Raw genomic sequence first — 20,714 nt, forward strand, 5'->3', positions numbered from 1 at the left:
AGAGGACATGCCTCATCCACGGCTTCTATAGAGCTTTTAGCCCTTCTTTCAAGGTCAACAGGAAGGCGCTTAACAAATACAACCAGGTGAAACCCAAAAAAGTGTTTCACCAGCTTTCCTCTTTGTGAAGCACCAGGTCCTACCACTAGGGGGCGCCCTCCAAGACAAAGAGAATTGACCTGTTTCCATGGCTTTTCTTGCAAAAGCTAGACACGTGACTTCCTAGCTCTCCTTTTGTCTCAGTGCGCCAACATTTAAAGAAAGATACGGAAGTCCCATATTTTTTCCGTTTTTCAAAGAAAAAAAATTAAGTTAGACTTTCAGTGTTTGTGAGTGGAATAAAAAAGAGCTTAGCTTCTTAGACTAACTGTATCAACGTAGGCCTTGGAAGAAGCTTCCCGCCTCCAACAGGTGAGGTTCCGTCCCACTGCTATACTGTGTATGTCAGTCCATCAGACCTTCCTTGTTTTCTTTGTAGACTGTGAGGCTCGGGGTCGGCTGGATTTAATGATTAACAGCTGGTATTTGAACGTGTGGTTTGGTGAAGCTTTGGCAATACTGACGTGAGTTTGCCCAACTGCTAAGGCACACAGGCAAATCCAAGTTCTCCAGCAATCTCTGTGGGTCATTTTTTGGAATACACAGTAAAATAAGACAAAAAGATTTTAATGTATTGAGAGAGCAAGCAACTCGACCAAGGGACATTTTTGATATGCCGAGATTTCCAGACATGCTCCACAAAGAGGCAATGTTACATAACATTGGGACCCGGTAAAAGTAAATATTAAAGTGAACGTTACCTGCACAAGCCCATTTAGAGGAGGATGAAGATTATTTGGGAAGAAGAAAAACACTCTTACTAAGAATGTTGCAAACAAGCAAACAAAATGTTTTCAGGTATGATTTCAAAAATTCTTATTTAAGATTTCTCTCAAGCAATTATTCCTTGAAGTACCTTTTCTACCATGGGAGCTTTAAAAATGTTTTTTTACAATAGAGAGAATGATTGATTTATTAAAATTTGTCTGACTTGACGTTTTAGAAGCTTTTATCTATAACCAATTTGAGGGAAGATGCAGAATGAAAGACTAGTAACTTGTTATCAATGACAAGTGTTTTACAAATTAAAAAGATTTTCAAGATCAATATTAAAAAATAAGTCTTGATTTTTCTCACTGATAGTCAGTTTTTTATAGAGCAGTTAATTCAGTGCTTTGTTGGGATAAGTACATTTATGGGTGACCAGGACGGTCTATGAATATATTTGCAGCAGAATTTTTAAAATGGGAAACTTCGTAAGTAGAAAGTCATTTAGAGCTCTTCGATAGCTATATTGAGACTTCAGAGATGGAAAGAAAGGAAAATATTTGAAAGAGAACGCAAAAGTGGAAAAATTGGTGTGGGGGAGGGGTCAGATGATGGCAATGAGAAATATCTGTTTAATGGTGACCTGCAGGCTTGGGGAAGCCGAGATGGGGGGTGTAATCTCCCCTGTCAGTTCTGAGTTCTTCAGAACTAGGAGAGTGTTGAACACGACACATAACCATGCTGAGGGATGTCCTGGGATGTGGGGAAGGTAAAATTCAGCATTATGATAAGAACCCTGTGAACGCTATGGAATTAACCATTCCCCTCCCTCCCTATTTTTTGTAAACCCTGATGGCAGTAAACTAATTATAAATTCACATTTTATGTGCACATTTTTCTCTTTGTAGGATGATTTTATTATATCAAGTGGTACATTTCATTTTATTTGCCTCAGTTTCTGGTGGTAAGTAGAGCTTAATCTTAGGTATGAATTGGAAATAGCTTGGTTCCCTGATTTGAAGACTAGAAAACAAAAGGGCTTAAGCCCAGAGACGGAAATCACACCAAGGTCCCACGCCATCTACTCCAGGGAAGGACATAATCATTTTATTTTTCACTTAAGGCTCTGTGGGTTTTCAAAACAGGGAAGGCAATTGAGGTGCAGGAATTGTTCATAATAGTAGTAATCTAAGTCTATATGTATGTCCATATCCACATCTGTACCTATATTTATATCCAAATCCACATCACTCATTGCTAGTTTGGTGGTAATTAGTACTTGCTTTGCACCAAGAGGTGGGATTTGTGGACAGTGGGAGTATATTGAGGTGTAAATAAGACTTCATTAATGGGGCGGCTGCATTACCGCTCTGTTGGAAGCAACACAGAGCTTGGGGAGGGGAGGGCAGGTTTCCGTTAACCTCCAGGTCATTCTTGGGTAGCTGCCAATTTTGGAGAACATTATGTTATATGCAGAGGGTGTAGTTGGGTAATTTAGAAGGTGTATGTGGTGGGTTTTGAGCAGAGTCTGTCGCAGGGATCCTTGACTCCTTTTTCCCCATAGATCCATTTAGACTGTATTCTCAGAATAATGCCTTTAAAGGCATAAAGTAAAAATACACAGGATTACCAAGAAAATCAAGTATATTGCAATATAGTTAAGGTGTAAAAAAAAAACAACCCAACTCTGATATAAAAATGCAGAATAATAATTACCACCAAACTAGTGATGAGTGATAATGATATTTTAAGATATCTGCAGGTAGTAATTTCTTTTTAAATACAATGAACATTATGTCGGTTTGTTACTTACATTAATAATAGAAGGCTATGCCACATTTCCATTAGAGGTTAATGAAAATAAAGTTGAAATTTTCCCCATCCAAGGCCCTGGGCCATCTAATATAAGCCTCTAGTGATAGTTTTCACTGCTCTGTACCTACATTCTTTCCCATATATTTGGTATGTTGGTTGTTACTACAATAAGTATTTGAGTTATATTTTATCCTTCCCAAAGTATTTCAGTTTTACTATATCTGTATATATACATTCACATATATAGTATGCATATGTTAAATATGTATGAAAGATATTAAGAAGATCATGGGCTATGTAGTAGTACTTCTTAATAGGAATATACCAAGATTAAAAACTACAACCTTTTATTCAGTGACTAAGTAATAATGATCCGAAGAGCATAATCTGGAATATTAGATGTCTCTTCCTAGAAACAGAAAAAAAAAAAATCTTATGCAATTTAGCTTTAAAAGAAAAAAAAAAAAACCCACAAACCTATGTATGGCTTCAGTTAGAATGGGATTCAGTTATTTTTCTGAGAGTCTAAAGTTCCTGTTACTAAACTGGCCCATTTTCAATAGTGATGTGATACAGTATCTCCCATCCAGGGCCATCAAACACTATTGAAAAATGATCTCTCTGGATCCTTTGTTTCGTATAAACATGGAGTTTCAACAAGCAAGCAGTAGGGAAAGGAAAAAGCAGGTGGCCCTTTCCAGACTTGGATGCGACCCTAAAGAACATCTGTTGCCAGTAAAGCTCTGTGCAATTATTCAGTTACCCACAAAGCACCCGCGTCTCCAAGACGATCCCCCATCAGCACAGTTCCATTGAGGCAAATGTGCCATTTTGTGATCTCCTTTTCTGTCTGAGGCTGCTCACCCAATAAACTAACATAAAAGTGTTGATTGTTCTGATTTCCAAGTTCAGGCATGTTTTCTGTTAAGTAGACCTACTCCGCTTGCCTTTGTGAAATTATTATCTAATTAGACAATGAGCAACTAAAACCCAAAATAAGGCATGCAATGCATTATATCACAGACTGTGTAACTGAGCTGTTGACAGACACCTACTTCCAAGGAGGAGACATCACTACCGTTTTCACGCCAAGTGCCAGGCACTGCCAGGTCATCTGCACCCACCACCCACGCTGTTTGCTCTTCACCTTCATGGCTGAATCGTCATCTCAAGATCCTGCCAAATGGTAAATGTTTGCATTTCTACATAGAGCAAATAGTTTTTACGTGAGGATTACTTACCAATGAATAGTCATCTACCATTTTATAAAATGTAAAGGTCAGCAGTTGGAAAACATATTGGCCTTCAACTGAAATATGAAATATTACGGAAAAAAAAAAGACGGTGTTTGGACAGGTCAGGGAGGAGCAGACATGCCCCTCAGTGTGGACTTTCCAACTTCTCTGTGGTCTAGATTTTAAAAGTACACTTTCTCTCTTATTTCTCTCCACTTTTATGGCTCTTAATGATTTTGTTCTTTGCTTTTTGATTGATTATTTATATTGGATATTATTTAAACTGGTGCTTTTCCCTCAATTATTTTATTAGGTAATAAATATTTATAAAGGTAGTTTCAAAGAGTAGTACAGTGATCCCTGACACCACCAAGACTTTTGCCATTTCTTCCCTATCTATCATTTATCTATCATGTATCTAATCTATCTGTTTAACCATTTGAATTAATTTGAAGACATTGTAATACTTCACCCCTAAATATTTCAGCATACATTTTCCTACACAAAAAGCATACGATTTAAACAAGAATTCCTTTATAGCATCTCAGTTGTCCCCCAAATATAATTTATAGCTACTAACCAGAATCTTCTCCAGATTCACAAATCGCATTTAGTGGTTTTGTGTCTGTAGTTGTATTTTTAAAATTTGAGGGCATTCCGTCCACCACTTTTGTTTCCATGGTGAGCTTGAAAACTCAGTGACAAAGTTTTACTACAGAATTAAGTTATCAACATCTTTGTGTATTATGGCCGCATTCATAGATATTTACATAGTACCCAGAACTTTAAATTACTATTCTAGAATCTACAGCAGGGCTTGGCAGACTCTTTTTTTGACAAGGCAGGGAATAAATAGTTTAGGCTTTACAGGTCCAGAGGCAAAATCAAGAATATTACTTAAGTACTTATATAACCATTTAAAATGTAACCATTTAAAAATATAGAAACCATTCTCAGCTCATGGGCCATACAAAACAGGTAGAGGGTTGTTTGACCAACAGGTCATAGTTCATCCCCTCCCATTTCCAGGTAGTAGGGAATACTGTATGTGATCTTTTAAGTGTAGGGATGTTGGAACGAGAAACAAACTCGGTTTGGCTAAGAAAATATTTGTTTTGGCGTGAGATAGAGCGGTCTGTTTCTTTCTCTTTGACATCCTGTGTGCTGGCTCTTAAGATCCATTATTTTAAAACAGAAGTTCTCATGCAGTAATGTTATTTATTTATTTAAAAAAAAAACAAAACAGGTTTACTTGTATCCTGAAGGACAGTGTAACAGAAACACTGCCAAGGGTGAATATGACAGGAGCCATTTCTGGATATTCTTTCAAGCAATGCTCACACCAAATAAGTGGTAAGATGTCTTATTAGAATTCATAAATACTAGTTACTATGATACCTATGTATAATTACATCACATAGGGCTTTATAACTATAAAACAAAACCCTGCTGTGTGGTCATAGAATCTCCAAATGAAGTGCCTTCAGTGTAGAGTAAAAACTAAGCATGCATGTCCCCTCCCACCACCCCATTCATTAAAATTTACGTTATTGAAGGACATGTCTTACTACATTAGTCCTCATCATTCATTTATTGTCTTTCTCTTTCCCAGCTTAAAGTTTTTATATAAAAGTCCTTATTAAACATATTACTTCAAGTCAAAAGAGCACCTGTAAAATTTGAGATGACACTTGTCTTAATAGTGAAAAGATTCTTGAATAGGTTCGTCAATCAGTCAAGGGGTTAAGGAGACCAGGGAGGCCAGGGTGGAAAACTGAAACAGGAATTTACAAGTCTATATTGTTGCAATATAAGAAGGACCTTGGCATCCTTTTGCTGCTTCCACCTGTGAGTAGAAATTAAGCGGATTAAGATGAAAACAAAGGACTTCTGAGGAACAGTGGCTGTAGGTGTCGAAAGAGTAAGTCAGGAGGGACCGTTGCTAAGGTAACGTTATTTCAGTTGCCCCTGGAGTCTGGAAGATTGCCATATTTTCTGCTTTTGTTTCCAGCTTGCAACAAAAATGTGTATGTGGGCCTGGACATGAAGGGCATGAACTATAATGGCTCGGTCGCCAGGAATGTTCAGGAATGCCAAGAGAGATGCACAAATGATGTGCACTGTCACTTTTTCACATACGCAACAAGCCAGTTTCCAAGCGCAGAGCATCGGTGAGTGAGCCATAGGCTGAGCCCAAGGACAGTAAGTAGATCATTACATTATCTGATGGAAAACAGAATTTCTCCTCAGCTTGATGCCAAAATTCATGTTTAGCCCCTAAATGACATTTCTATAATAAGTACAGTGCTGATAAGTTTTCTTCACGGAAAGTGCATTTAAAGCCCAACTTGGATGCATTTCCTTTATGGTAAGGAGTCTGTCTTTTACTGACATTGTTACATAAAAAAAATGCTTAACCCATCTCCTAGCTAATTTAAAAAGTGATACATTTCTTAATTGGCAGTTTTGAGACAGTTATAATTGGTCTAACTGTGCCATTCCTGGCCTAAAGGATTATAGAATCAAAAGGAAAAACCTACTCAGACCTCTCTAAATAAAAGTTCCTGCCCCATACCAGATTTTGAAATATTCCAGAGATAAATGGGTAGGATATAAAAATGACCTGATCTCTAATGATGCATCTGTGTTCTCCTTTTTAAAAAAGTTTAGGGGAAAATGGCACTGACTTTTATATTTAGAAATATTTGTGAAGTTTTAGAGTTGTATAGTAAATTATACTTATCTAGAATCAAAAAGAGAGAGAGAGAGAAATAAATTCATATGACTAGTATTTGGATTTACCTTTGGGTTTTAACATTCCACTGTCCACATTCACAACAAGGACGTGAGTGCAAAGCAAATAAAGCAATAGAGATTTATTTCAAAAACACCAATGATAAAACAGAACCTTCAAATTAATAAGCAAGCTTTCATGGTTTGTGTTTAGCTTAGTTCATACTACATCTTTTTACATTTTTTACATCTAAGACTTAACACAACATGGACAGCAAGCCAGGAACTTGGGAGGTGCTGGGCATTATAAAAAAGTTAAAATGCTAACATTGAGAAGGGCTTGAGAATTCATTACTTCCTACCTGCTACTCTTCAGACCACCATCCCTCCAAAGCTGGCATTTGAGTAATGAAAAATAAAGTTGACCCAATTCACAGGCCCACCAGGTCCTGGCAGAGCGAGGACTCAAGTCCAGCTGTCCAGCTCTCAGATCCATGCTTTCCAGAGCAGTCCTTTAGCTGTAATGCCCAGGCAGGGTCTAAATTGGAATTTCTTATCACCTTATGTTTTTTCCTACTTGTATTTAGAAGAGTAAAACATTTTTCCATTTTTGTTTTTATTCAGTAACGTTTGTCTATTGAAGTACACCCAAATGGGGACACCAACCAGAATAACGAAGCTCAGTTCAGTGGTGTCTGGATTTTCATTGAAATCCTGTGCGCTTTCTAATCTGGGTAACTATTATTTACTTAGTGAGGTGGTTTAGCCATTAAATAGTAAGGGCTGATGATATGTCTGATGGGCCTAACTTAGGATCCCAATATGTGCTCACTGATGAAGTGGACCAAATGATCTTTTACCTTCTTCATGTGAAAAAATTCATTGTGTCCTATATAATTAGAGCTATGTTTGAATTTAGAATAATCACTTCACGTTTCCTAGTTTAAAAGAAAATTCTAAAGATCTTGAAATAAACAAACCTTTAAAAAATTGTTATTAAGACTTTATTTCTTTAGAGCAATTTTAGGTTTGCTGCAAAATTGAGGGGAAAATATAGATGTCCCATACACCCCTGCCCCCACACATGCGCAGATTTCCTCATTATCAACATCCCCCACCAGAGCGGTACATTCGTTACAGTTGACTAACGTACACGGACACATCATAATCCCCTCAAGTCCACAGTTCACATTCTCATTCACTCTTGGTGTTGTATATTCTATGGGCGTAGACAAATGTATCATGACATTTGTCCAATGTCATTACAGTATCATACAGAGAATTTCCACCGCCCTAAAATTCCTCTGTGCTCAGCTTATTCATCCGTCCCTCGCCCCCCAACCAACTTTTCATATGGCATTTACAAATACGATGACAGGTATTTTACTGGTTATGTTGGTGAACTGATTTCTTAAGCATGGTTTCTTCTGTTGTGCAGCTTGTATTAGGGATGTTTTCCGTAGTACAGTGTTTGCAGACAGTAACATCGACAGTGTCTTGGCCCCAGATGCCTTTGTCTGTCGCCGCATTTGTACTCACCATCCCAGTTGTTTGTTTTTTACCTTCTTTTCTCAAGAATGGCCAAAGGAATCTGAAAGGTAAGGAGTTAAGATTAATGTGCTATTTTTTAAAACAACTGTTCAAAATCCATGGTTAACAATTCTGAGCTACTACACATTTGATCTAAATATCTGCATTGGGTAGATCAGAGTTGCAAAGAAGAATTCCTAGCTTCTCCCTCTTTCCATTCCCCACTTAATGGCCACACATCCCATGTTAGCAAGGATTCTTGTTTTCTTTAGCTGGGGGAGGTCCCTGCCTTCAGCAAAGGGAGAGTTGCCTAGTTCTGAACAGAATGAAGAAAATATGGATGACCATTAAAAGGCAACTTAGTTCAGTGCCCAGTTTGAGATCGTTGAACCTGGAGCAGAACAAGCTGGGAATTTCAGCGAAATGTCAAATCCGAAGTGAAGAGAAGTGGAAATGAAGGCCTACATTAATGGAATTGGGGGTAATTGTGGAGGGAGGTTTGAGAATTGAGATGCTGTTTCCCTACTGATGGGTATTAATACAGGAAACCATAATAAAGCATAGGAAATTTCTTTGGTCATTAAAGGGATATCTCTTGGGGTTGCTGCCCCTCATTAATAAGACTAAAAAAAACCCCAAAAAACCTTAAGATTAAGTCTGCTTCAAAATCTAGGTTCTCTATATTATCTGAATCAGAATTCTCAGAATCCTTGGTATTTTCTTGGCTTAGCTGCCCATGTGGGGAGTGTGTCCCCAGGAGCAATCCAGCCAGCGTAAGCCCTCAAGTTCACTGTCCATCAGGCAAGTCTGGTTTTCCATTGAGCAACTTTCAGAAGTACTCAGTCTGTCACATGACAATATATCTGTTGCTTTCATTTACTCAACAACATAATGTAATTTATTTGGTGCTTACTGTATACCAGGCACTGTTCTAAACAAAACTGCTACCATTAGTGAACTCAATAGATAAAAACGCTGCCCTACTTGGACCAGAGTGGAAGTGATAGAGAAGTAATCAGATTGGGAGATATTGTCCATGTAGGGCCAATAAGATTTGCTGATGAATTTGACGTCAGCTCTGGAGGAAAGAAAGTCAGTGACAGCTCTGAGACTTTTGGCCCAGGGAACTGACAGGATGATAAAGCCGGTGATGGGGATGCAGATTTCATGAGGAGCAGATTTCAAGAGAGAAGAGATGCCTAGTAGACATCCAGAGAGAAGTGTTGAATTGGCCATTGGAAAGAGAAATCTGGAACTAAGAAGAGAGATTTATGTTCTAGATCTGTGTTCGGGTGTTACCAGAATACAGCTGGTGATTAAAGTGACTGAAACTGGGTGAGACCATCAAAGGAACGAATGCAGTCGGAGAAGAGAGGAGGTGCAAAGATTGAGCCTTGGGACATGATAAATGTCACAAATTAGAAAGATGGCTTTGTACTGTTGGGTTAATCACTATTCTTTTTCTTTTTTATTCCTTTTATAAAATTCCTAATCAATACCTTTAAGAGAAGTAGTGTATTGGATCCTCGATACAGGGTGAGAGAGGAAGATGAATGCTACAAGCCAAGACTTGGCTTTTTAAATTTAAATTAATTAAAATTAAATAGAACTATATATTCATTTCTTCTGCTGTATTAGCCACATTCCAAGTGCTCACTAGTGGCCATTGACTCAGATGGCACAGACATGGACTATTTCGATCATTGCAGAAAATTCTGTTGGACAGCACTGCTCTAGACTGTGATTTGGGGCTCATTAGGAGAAGTTACTTCCTTCCAGGAAGATGCAGTCTGTGTTGGCTTTCATTTATCCCTGTCTAAGCCAGGAATTAATCTGCCATCCAGAGTCATCCAGCTACTCTGGATGGCAGATTTCTCTGTAGCATGAAAATTATGGCATCTTTGAGATGGGCTAGGAGTGTTGAAAGAATGCAGGTAAAGAAGGAAAATGCTAGGAACACTGACAGTAGAACCAGCTCAGAAAATTTTTATGGAGGCAAGTGGCTTAGTTTTGAAGATTTGTCTACCACAAATCATGGGGTCTGACTCGGTGATTTATGAAGAGTACTTGCAAAATGAGAAAATTTTCACTGTTCAATACCAACATGAATTGCCTTTTATATGTGCTATAAAAAATAGTTTTTTTCTTTGATATGTCTTACATGATATATTTACATTACCTCCTTTTTTTTTGTGCTTAGAAACCTTTGTCTCCTGAAAACATCTGAAAGTGGATTACCAAGTACACGCATTAAGAAGAACAAAGCTCTTTCTGGTTTTAGTCTGCAAAACTGCAGGCACAGCGTCCCAGGTAAACAGCAAAAGCGCTTTCTTCCGATCGAGCTTAGCAAACCCAAGGTTGACAAGCGCTAAGGTTTTGTGTCTCATATCTGATCTGTGGTTTGCTGCCTAGTGTTCTGTCACTCCTCATTTTACCATGACACTGATTTCTTGGGAGAAGAATTGGACATTGTTGATGTGAAAGGGCATGAAGCCTGCCAGAAAATGTGTACCGATACCATCCGCTGCCAATTTTTTACCTATTCCCCATCTCCAGAATCTTGCAACGGAGGGAAGTAAGACCTATGACGTGTTACATAGATGCTCCTGTCCCATCTTTTTGAGGGGTGCCTTGTGCTTATACTATTTTGTTTCCAACCTGCAGGGGTAAATGTTACTTAAAACTTTCTTCAAATGGATCGCCAACTAAAATACTTCATGGGAGAGGCGGTATTTCTGGATATACATTAAGGTTATGTAAAATGGATAACGGTGAGTTTCATGTTACCTGAGGAAAAAAATACATCTGAAGGAGTTCTATACCAAATATATCATGACGGAGAGAGTCAATAATAGCCACAAAGGGGAGAAAATTAGTACAATAATGAACTTAGATGCAATTTTCTGTTATTTTTGCTCCTGTCACCCAGGCTGACCATGTTTTAGAGGTAAATATTGGGCCTTAACTAAACTCTGCATTGCCTAGTATTAAATGAATATGTGTTTTAATTTAACACATTTATACAGCTGGTATTTCATGGTGAGACTCAGGTTTAGCCAACACTTTGATGTTTGATTCTTGTTATGAGGGCCAATGATCTTATTATCCTTTAAAATTGAATATCAACCAGCATTTTGGTTAGTCGGATCATTCATTTTCTGTCCATTGGCCACTACTTGACCTTTAGTTGAAACATAAATAGTTGTCGTGTGTTTGAAAAATTATGTATTTATTCAAGAAATAAAGTAGCTCCTTTTCAAGGGCCTTCATTCTTTCAGATTGCCTCCAAGTGTTCTGCGTATCTGTGAGTATTGGCAAAAATTTACAGTAAAACCTTGTTTAGTTATAACAATGAGTGTGGTAGGGTAGAAAGGAAATTGTCCACATTAAAGAAGACCTATAATAACATAAAAATTATAATGGAAATCAGATCAGCAGTGGCCAATTCCAGTGGCTAATTTCTGAGCATAGTAGCAAGGGCTGGTTTGTAGGCAAACAGAATGATCTAAGGGACAGAATCCACTACAGGGAAGAATATACCACACTCCTCCCTAAATTACCCATTATGACTTCAGTACTTACTGATTTACATACAACTGCATTTTAGACTTTTATTGCTTAATGCCCAATATTATAAAGCACTACAAATTTAAGATTCAACTGAGATTTAATGAATAAAAAGAAGTGATGATTATACTTTGTAATAATTTTCAAAGTATAAAAATCTTTTGTGTCAGAATCATTTCTCTATGAGAAGGTGAGTAAATCCTTAACTTCTGAGAACTTGTTTCATAGCATATACAATATTGTGTCCAATGCTAATATCCTAACTAGGAAACCATGCCTTTCTGGAGTGTAGAGGGATCTGGTGGGAATCTTTGGATGGTCCAAGCTCCTTTAAAAAGCCAGCCAATGAAGTTGTGTCTCAAAGATTCTCTGTTTTCCTCACAATACATTGACCTGAGACAGAAGCACCATTTACGATAATTCTGTCATCTTAGTTCTGCTAAGCACTAGAAGGGACACTTGGCACTTGGCAGATTTTGTTGGTGGTGATGTTGATATAGTTTCTAAAATGGGAATCAGCACTTACACCTTAAATTGCAGAATCCATTCCCCACCCTCCTTTCATTATTTTCTTCTCTGATGAATGTATGGATTCTGGTCTGTGAAGGCTACAGAATATATCACGTGGAAACTGATAGCTGAAGCAGAAAATACAAGGTAAAAGGAAATCTTATGACTTCTTAGGGCACCTTCTGAAACTAGATCATTAGATTTTCCTGCACTATACTAGATGAAATAATACCCTAATGGGAGGGGATATCTACCTGAGATATTTATCATGTCTTATACTGTCATTGGTCTTCATAACTTCTTGAAGATACAGACAATTGCCATCAAAAGAAATGTTTCCTGACACAAAGTCTAACACTAAACACATATATCCAGCATTTTGTTTAAACTGAGAGACAAAAGAGAATGAACAAGACCTATTATTTATCCCTAAGAAAGTCTTTCTTGTTTGTAACATATTTTAGTTACTGCTTACCTATTAATTGTCCTAAACTTTGCCTTTCCTTTCTTGTAAATCATAACAGCTTCCCTGTAATTCCAGAATCTAGTCAAAATCTTCAAAATATTTCTCTGAAGCTTATCTCACCCCATCTACTCTCAGGTGAGAACTCTTCTCTCAGCATCCCAGCCTATTTAAGCTTTCACAAGCACGTCAAGCTTGTTCCTGCCTCCAAGTGTTACCAACTGGAGTTTTCTCTAAGACTCCTTTTCCTGACCTCTCCTTCTGTTTGAAGTCTGCCCCAGGATTATACATCCATTTTCTGGTTGAGGAAAGAAAGGCCTATAGAGGTTGTTTTACACCTACAAAACCAGGGAACGGACCATCTAGGACTTGGCTTTTGCTAATAGTGACTCTTTTGCTAATTTCATACTCCTCCTTTAGCTAAGGCCATGAAGCTTCCCTGATCCTCTGGGCCTTATTGTTCTGAGTGTGCTCTGGGAGTAGCATGTTGACATCACCGGGGAGCTTACTAGAAAGAGTTTCAGGTCTCGCCCCAGACTGAGTCAGAATCAGCATGTAAAAAAAAAAAAACTAGGTGATAAAAATAAAGTAAAAATAAAAGTCAACCCAGTGATCCATATCCACATTAAAATATGAGAATTGCTCTAGAACACTGTTGTCTATGAGCGCCTCATCCCCGCTCTCCCTAGGTTACTGGGCCAGATTTGGCCAAGGCTCCCATCAGGAGGGTGGGTGCTCATGTTTGGCATCCCAGGAAGTAGAAGTAGACTGGACTGTCCTGCCCAGGGTAGCTAAGACAGGAAGAAACAGAGGGGTAAATCAGAATCAGAGTCCTTGGAAGGTATCAAGGGTTGAACCTAGAGAACCTCAAACTGTCAACAAGGCCAAAAGGCAGAAGCAGTTCACAAACAGAAGAGCAGCCCAGGTTTGGATGGAACCCAGCTGGAGCAGGAGAGACTGGGACCAAAGGTCAGCCTGAGGGGAAGATGACGGGGGGAATTGGATAGATGCTGTCAACTCAGTGGAAGGTGCTCACTTTTCTTTATAATAATATTCTCAAACTTCAGCAGGGCTGATCGAAATTCAGATTACTAGGCTCCACTGTCCAAGTTTCTGATCTGTTAGGTCTGAGGGAAGCTCAAGAGGTTGCATTTCTAACAAATTCCCAGGTGATGTGATAGGTCCAAGGGCCACACTTGATAACTACTGCTTTGAAAGAACCATCAGGGTTATCATGTGAGGGAAGATAAGACTGCATGCAATACCGGATGAGACTTTCTTTGGGGGTATGGAATTACAAGGTGCCTTAGTCATTCCATTTTCCTGTGCATGCTTTGCTTGCCAGCTTGACTATAAAATTTCTTCAAGTCAGGGTCATTATAAAATATGGAATCGAGGGAAGGTTTTCTCCTCTTTGTGCCTGAAGGAACATAACTACTGATGGAAAAGGAAGATTTAGGAAGCTACTCATTGCAACCCTTCTGTTGCAGAGTGTACAACCAAAATCAAGCCCAGAATTGTTGGAGGAACAGCATCTGTTCCTGGTGAGTGGCCGTGGCAGATAACTTTGCATATCACGTCACCCACCCAGAGACACCTATGTGGAGGCTCCATCATTGGAAACCAGTGGATACTAACAGCTGCTCACTGTTTCGACGAGTCAGTACAATTCCTGTTTTTATTAGTCCCCAGGCTCACACATATATTAAATCTATCATTAGCATTTTAGTAAATACTTTAAAAATGTAAATTATCCTATGTGCTAAATTAAATTTCTCGAGTGAAAAAAAAAAAAAGGCAAAAGGGAAGAACCACTTATGGTCTACCAGCATCAGATTAGGTGCAGGAACATGATGGCATAGTATTTCACTTGCCCATTTAAATGCATACACATGCCCAGGAGTGTTCTTGCTGTTTCCCACCAGTACATATCTTCTGTGCATTGTCTCGGGCCTTGGGTCCAGAACTAAACACAGGAGAATTTCCCCTTCTCTAAATCTAATATTCTCTCTCTCCCCCGCTGCTTCTTCCCTGTTTCTCTTCTCTCCCCCCCCCTTCCCCCCTATCTCCCTGTGTTTCCAAATACAGAAGGAAGAATTCATTATAAATCCTCAAATTGGATTCCCTACTTAGGTCAATTTCAATATTGGCCAGACCTAAAAGCTCCATTGGGAGAGTATATGTATCCCAGGGAATTTTAGTTGGCCAAACTTGCTCTTTGCACTTCAGTATTCTCTGAGTTTCCAGACATGGTATTGTGTGTTTATTTTTGTTTTTCATCAGTATGTAGCTAACTCACATTATAACTCACAGATATGTTTGAAGTCAATAATCTCCTTTACTTTTTTTTTTTTTAACCATTTCCATATGGGAAAATGTAGTACCAGAAAATCCAAGTGAATTTCTCAGGATCACAGGTAATAATGCTATGGTTGAGACTAGAACCTGGAACTCTTCATGAGAGGGAGATCAAGAAAGAGAATGAGAGAGAGAGAATGTGTGTGTGTGTGTTGGGTGGAAAGAGCCTTCATTCATTTTTGTGTTTAATATATACTAACCCAGAGCTTTTTACAGGAGGAATATGTGAGTGAAAAATCTTAGCATGAAATCACTCCTTTCCCTCAAAAAGCCCACCACCTGTAGAAAACATTAGTAATATGTAGGTAATTAGCAATATAGCTCCAATGTTTGGGAATTATTTGGTAATGGGAATTTCTTTTCCTCCTATTGTTTATTCCTTAGGGTAGAGTCACCTAAAATCTTGCGTGTCTATAGTGGTATTTTAAACCAATCAGAAGTTAAAAAGGACACATCTTTCTTTGGGGTTCAAGAAATAATAATTCATGATCAATATGAAGTGGCAGAAAATGGGTATGATATTGCCTTGTTGAAACTGGAAACTGCAATAAATTACACAGGTATGTTGGAATTTTAAATGGGAAGTTATCAACAATGATTACCTAGATGTAACGTTTAACACCTCCAGATTCATGCCCTGACCCCAGCAATTGCAAGGTGGTGTGATCATGAAAGAGAGAGGGTCTGCAAAGCTAGTCTTTTAGTCTGTTAAGACTGGCACTCTTTCCTGATTATTAAAAAAATAAAAAATAAAAAATAATAAATCTTACTGTGGGGTGTGGGTGAAGAGCTAGGTTTTCTGCAGGCTTTCTCAGATGCACCAAATGACATAACTATATACTGGAATATTAAAGATGATTTATATCTCTCTTTTAGGGGCTAAAGAATTTCAGGTCAGAACAAGTAAGCAATTTCTACAGGGTCACAGACCTAGTTAGAGAGATAGAGCTCATGGGGAGGCCTGTGCCTTGATTTCCCCCTTATTCCCTCACCCATCTAGGTCTGAGGGAAGCTCAAGAGGTTGCATTTCTAACAAATTCCCAGGTGATGTGATAGGTCCAAGGGTGAGGATAGGTCCCTCACCCATCTAGGTCTGAGGGAAGCTCAAGAGGTTGCATTTCTAACAAATTCCCAGGTGATGTGATAGTTCCACACACTAGAGTATGTGATGGATAATGCTGAATATGAGGAATGAAAATGAATGGCAATGAGGCAAAACCCAAATATAATAAATAGAGAACACACTACATAATATAAAGCGAAAGAAGAGAGTCTCTCCTGGAAGAGAAGGTATATTTTGATTCTGATGACTAAACTATGATTTTTAAAATTTAGATGCTCAGAGACCCATATGTCTACCTTCCAAAGGAGATAGAAATGTAATATATACTGATTGCTGGGTGACTGGATGGGGGTACAGAAAGTTAAGAGGTAAGAAATGATGTTTCTCAGTGTGCTCCATCCTAAAGGTAAAGAACATAGCTCAGTTTTACCCTTTTCTGCTGTATCAAGGCATACAGCTAAAATACGAGTAAAATAATCACATCCTTCAACTACAGAAAGCATGTTAATAAAAATGAAAAGGCGGGGCACCTGGGTGGCTCAGTCAGTTAAGCGTCTGCCTTTGGCTCAGGTCATGGTCCCAGGGTCCTGGGATCGAGCCCTGCATCGGGCTCCCTGCTCAGTTGAGAGTCTGCTTCTTCCTCTCCCTCTGCTTGCTGCTTCCCCTGCTTGTGCTCTCTCTCTCTCTCAAATAAATAAATAAATAAAATCTTTAAAAAAAATGAAAAGGCAAAATTACCCAAGTGAGGAGGATCCCACATCTGTTTGATTGGAAATTTTAAATATGACAACCTCTTTAAAGACTAATTATTTTTAATGAAGTTTAATGTGAAACTTAGCACTTTCCATGAAATATCCTGGCCTGTTATCCAGTTATTTTCTCTGGGCAGTAATTCCAGTTAGAGGCATACTTAGTTTTGAACTTAATGTTAACAAACAATCTCTTCTCTATACTTTGTAATTATAAAAGTTTTATGAGGTAAACCTAATATTTTTTCTAGATTTTTATATAAGTATGATTTTGGTTTTAAATTCATATCTTTATATTATATATATGATTGTTCCATTAACAAGCCAAAATTTTTTTTTTCAGGCAAAATACAAAACACTCTCCAGAAAGCTAACATACCCTTGGTGACAACTGAAGAATGCCAGATAAGATACAGAAGGCATAAAATAACCAATAAGATGATCTGTGCAGGCTATAAAGAAGGAGGGAAGGATGCTTGTAAGGTAAGAGTGTTTTCAGCTAGTTGAATATATTCACATTAGAATGTTTAATGCATTTTTTTTTTTTAGAGAGAGCAAGAGAGAACGTGTGCACAAGTGGGGGAGGGGCAGCAGGAGAAGAGAATCCCAAGCAGGCTCCACACATGGAGCCTGATGCAAGGATTGATCTCATGACCCCGAGATCATGACCTGAGCTGAAATCAAGAGTTGGACATTTAACTGACTGAGCCACCGAGGCTCCCCAGAAAGTTTAATGCATTTAAAAAGCAGTCTTCTAGGAGCCATGTCACATTTGTTTTACTTACATTGAAGTTTGTTAAAGAGCCAAGAAGAGAATTTTAGGCAAAATCACTCTGAGGAACATATATTTAAGATGAGAAGCATCTGAACTCATCTGTGCACCTTTTCTTTCCCCTCCTCATCACAGGGAGACTCAGGGGGCCCCCTGTCCTGTAAACACAACGAAGTCTGGCATTTGGTGGGCATCACCAGCTGGGGAGAAGGCTGCGGTCAGAGGGAACGGCCAGGGGTTTACACCAACGTGGTTAAGTATGTGGACTGGATTTTGGAGAAAACTCAAGCAGTGTGAAAGAGTCCCCAGATGCTATTTGACACCCTGAAAGGCAAATCAGATTATTTCTGGGAGGAGGGTTTTGATTGCACTGAAGACAGACGCTGGGCTGCCATTTTGCTCCACAAGTTATGATACTGAGACAGCAACGCATTGAAGGGGGTTGGTATTTGTGAGAATGTGCCAAAAGAAACAAGTGGTCATTTTCAAAATTTCCATTCTATGATAATCTTAGTTTGTTTTCAGCATAGAGTCTCTTGCTTTTTGATCACACGTTACTGAGCCAAAGAAATACTATACGGTGATATTTTTTAAGATTCAAGAATCAAATTGTGGCACCAGAGGCCCCGGTAGAACTACCAAAAGCAACTACCGTAAAAAGATTCATGAAGTGCGAAATGGGAGCTGGAGAAAATGGAGACAAGGACAGTCACCCTCAATTTGCAAGAATCTGTATTCTGCCTACATGAACATCTTTCTTTTGTGAAAGAAGAACTTGACTAGATTCAATGGCCGGTTTTCAGAATAATCAGGAATTTTTGTGATTTCAATTTTTTTTAAGAGAGAGAGAGATGGGTGGGGGGAGGGGCAGAGGGGAGAGAGAGAATCTTAAGCAGGCTCCATGCTCAGCACAGAGCCTGACACAGGGTTTGATCCCATGACCCTGAGATCATGACCTGAGCCAAAATCAAGAGTTGGGCACTCAACCAACTAAGCCACCCAGGCGCCCCTGTCATTTCAATTTTTAATGTGTTTTTAAATTAGTTTGGGTAGACACAAGCCATGAGTGAGTGTGAATGTAGACTCTAGAATATCTATCTGGGAAAGGATTGAAGGCTGTAATTCACCTGAGAGGGGTATCTTATGGGAAGAATCTTAAAGTTGTACTTGCCTAGAAAACTATTGGTGCGGAGATTGTATATTTATTCGGTGTAGTTCTGGGTAAGGGAAGCTGATCGAGGTGAGGGGAGCAAGATAGAGCCTTCCCAAGACAATCTGCCACTGTGAGTGTGAGTTTACAAATCTACATTGATGGTAATAAAGGGACTGGACAGAAATTGATACAAAGTACATCCAGACTACAGGGAAAAAACAATTTGGGAACAAGTGGATGGCTATCGTAGAGTCTTCATTATCTTCAAAGCAGCAACCTGTATGCTAAGTGTTGGGGTTTTCCCTTTAGTGCGAGTATTTGCCTGGTTATTGTTTCTGATGTGTTGTAATAACTAGAATGTGCATTCTCTCCACTGCAGTTTTCAACATGTATCCACAGCTTTACATCTCATCCAGTGTGAAAAATACTTAGCACACTGAACTATGAGGACACAGGGGTAAACAAGCAGCTATGTCCCTACCCTCATGGAGCCCCAGTCTAGTTAGCATGAACAACAAAAATAAAACAATTACACAAGTATAAAACTTCAACGAGGGGGATGCACAGGGCACTCTGACAACGGAGAGGAAGAAGACCATTTGGGGCAGGTTCAGAAACTGGGATAAAAATGAGTTTGGCTGAGGAAGGCAAACGAAAAACAAAAGCAAGTAGAACCCCAAATCAGAAAGACTGGGGTGGTCTAAAGGGACCAGATCCAAAACGCTTATGGAGTCAAAGAAGACTGAGACCGAGACTTGAGCACCATTAAAATTATCAAACAGTAGTAATATTTTTTTTTTATTATCTGCTTATTACTTTAGTAGTCTTGATGGAACACTTCACATTTAAAAAAAAATGTTGGGATATAATTCTTCATAGGAAGAGATCTTTCCTCTATATTCCCCATTCGTGTCTTTTTTGTTGTTCAAAAGGAGAGGAAGGGGCATGAAAGGTGGAGGAGACCATGTGTTACTAATCCATTTCTGAATAAATGTTCTTTAAAAGAGGGACAGAGAGGAAGATCTTTCTGGAAAATCTTTCCTGACAAATATTTGAGAAAAACATACACGTTAGTTTTGTCATACTTAACATTGTATATTATCTTAATTTTTGAACAGTATGTATATCCCCATGATTCAGAAATGAAAACACTGGGAGAAGGTATAAAATATACCTTATACCCATAGTGAGAAGGTTCCTGATCCACACCAAAAAGATTGTATACCCTAACACTGTTCAGCACTGTTCTCTTTTTCATGCTCTGCCTTGGAAATATTTCTGATTGGTACACAATGGGCTTCCTCAGTCTGTTTTTTATAAAAGTATGGTATTCCAGTGTGGGGATTCCAAACACCAGCCGCCTACTGATGGACACCTAAGTGGTTTTCAATTTTTTTCACGCATTCATATGTGGTAAATGTGTAGCATGTATTCCAGAAGTAGAATTGCTGAGAACAAAACAAAAAGAGCAAATGCATTTGTAATTTTGATAAATATAATCCAATTTCTCTTCAAAAACCTGTGGCAATTTTCTCTCCCATTAGCAATAGAAGAGAGGGTCACACTTTGGCTACCTTTATGACATCAAACATGGGCATTTTTGACAGCCTGATAGTTGGAAAAAGGCATCTCAACGTAGTTTTGGTTTTGCAATTTTCTTAATATAAATGACATTAAACATCACATGTATAAGGTCACCAACTTATTAACAGCTTGATTTTTATTTAAATATTAATTTAGTAGTTACCATGTAGACAAAAATAGAGTATGGCCCTTGCAGCCTTATAAACATGGTAAGAATCCTTGCAAGAAAAAAAGAAAAAAACTTCCAGAGCTTATCTTGTTCACACTGGACAGTAGCTCAGTATTGTAAAAATATTGGTTGGCTATCCTTCTCCTTGCATGTTCCGGACATAAATTTGGGGTGGAAGATTTGTGTGCATCCAGTGACGTAGCCTA

General features: G+C 38.6%; 1 protein-coding gene across 3 annotated transcripts; it reads left to right on the forward strand.

The window, feature by feature from the left end:
• The first annotated feature begins 311 nt into the window (after positions 1-311).
• Positions 312-19,629, forward strand: F11 (coagulation factor XI). Of its 3 annotated transcripts, none has more exons than XM_031037380.2 (15): positions 312-897; positions 1,716-1,771; positions 3,646-3,808; positions 5,104-5,210; positions 5,869-6,028; positions 7,215-7,324; positions 8,029-8,188; positions 10,321-10,430; positions 10,533-10,695; positions 10,785-10,891; positions 14,151-14,319; positions 15,403-15,578; positions 16,354-16,449; positions 17,174-17,313; positions 17,738-19,629. In XM_031037380.2, exons 1-15 carry the CDS (start codon positions 866-868, stop codon positions 17,897-17,899), a joined length of 1,911 nt encoding a protein of 636 aa, XP_030893240.2. In that variant the 5' UTR covers positions 312-865; the 3' UTR covers positions 17,900-19,629. The 3 variants fall into 3 exon arrangements, with proteins under 3 accessions (XP_030893240.2, XP_081663987.1, XP_030893241.2); XM_081807861.1 differs by lacking the exon at positions 17,738-19,629 and adding an exon at positions 17,380-17,730; XM_031037381.2 differs by lacking the exons at positions 8,029-8,188; positions 10,321-10,430; positions 10,533-10,695; ... (4 more) ...; positions 17,174-17,313; positions 17,738-19,629 and having other exon boundaries at positions 5,869-6,059; positions 7,215-7,282.
• The last annotated feature ends 1,085 nt before the right edge of the window (positions 19,630-20,714 follow it).

The sequence above is a fragment of the Leptonychotes weddellii genome, chromosome 2, assembly GCF_054177405.1.
Source record: "Leptonychotes weddellii isolate Sample4059 chromosome 2, ASM5417740v2, whole genome shotgun sequence".
Taxonomy (NCBI): Eukaryota; Metazoa; Chordata; class Mammalia; order Carnivora; family Phocidae; genus Leptonychotes; species Leptonychotes weddellii.

What these genes read in the sequence shown, in the direction of transcription:
- F11 (XM_031037380.2), top strand. Translation starts at nt 866, where the DNA reads ATGTTGCAAACAAGCAAACAAAATGTTTTCAG. An exon ending in CTGTGCGCTTTCTAATCTGG is followed by an intron (nt 7,325 to 8,028) that starts GTAACTATTATT and finishes TCTGTTGTGCAG; the next exon opens with CTTGTATTAGGGATGTTTTC. An exon ending in TGGCCAAAGGAATCTGAAAG is followed by an intron (nt 8,189 to 10,320) that starts GTAAGGAGTTAA and finishes TTTTGTGCTTAG; the next exon opens with AAACCTTTGTCTCCTGAAAA.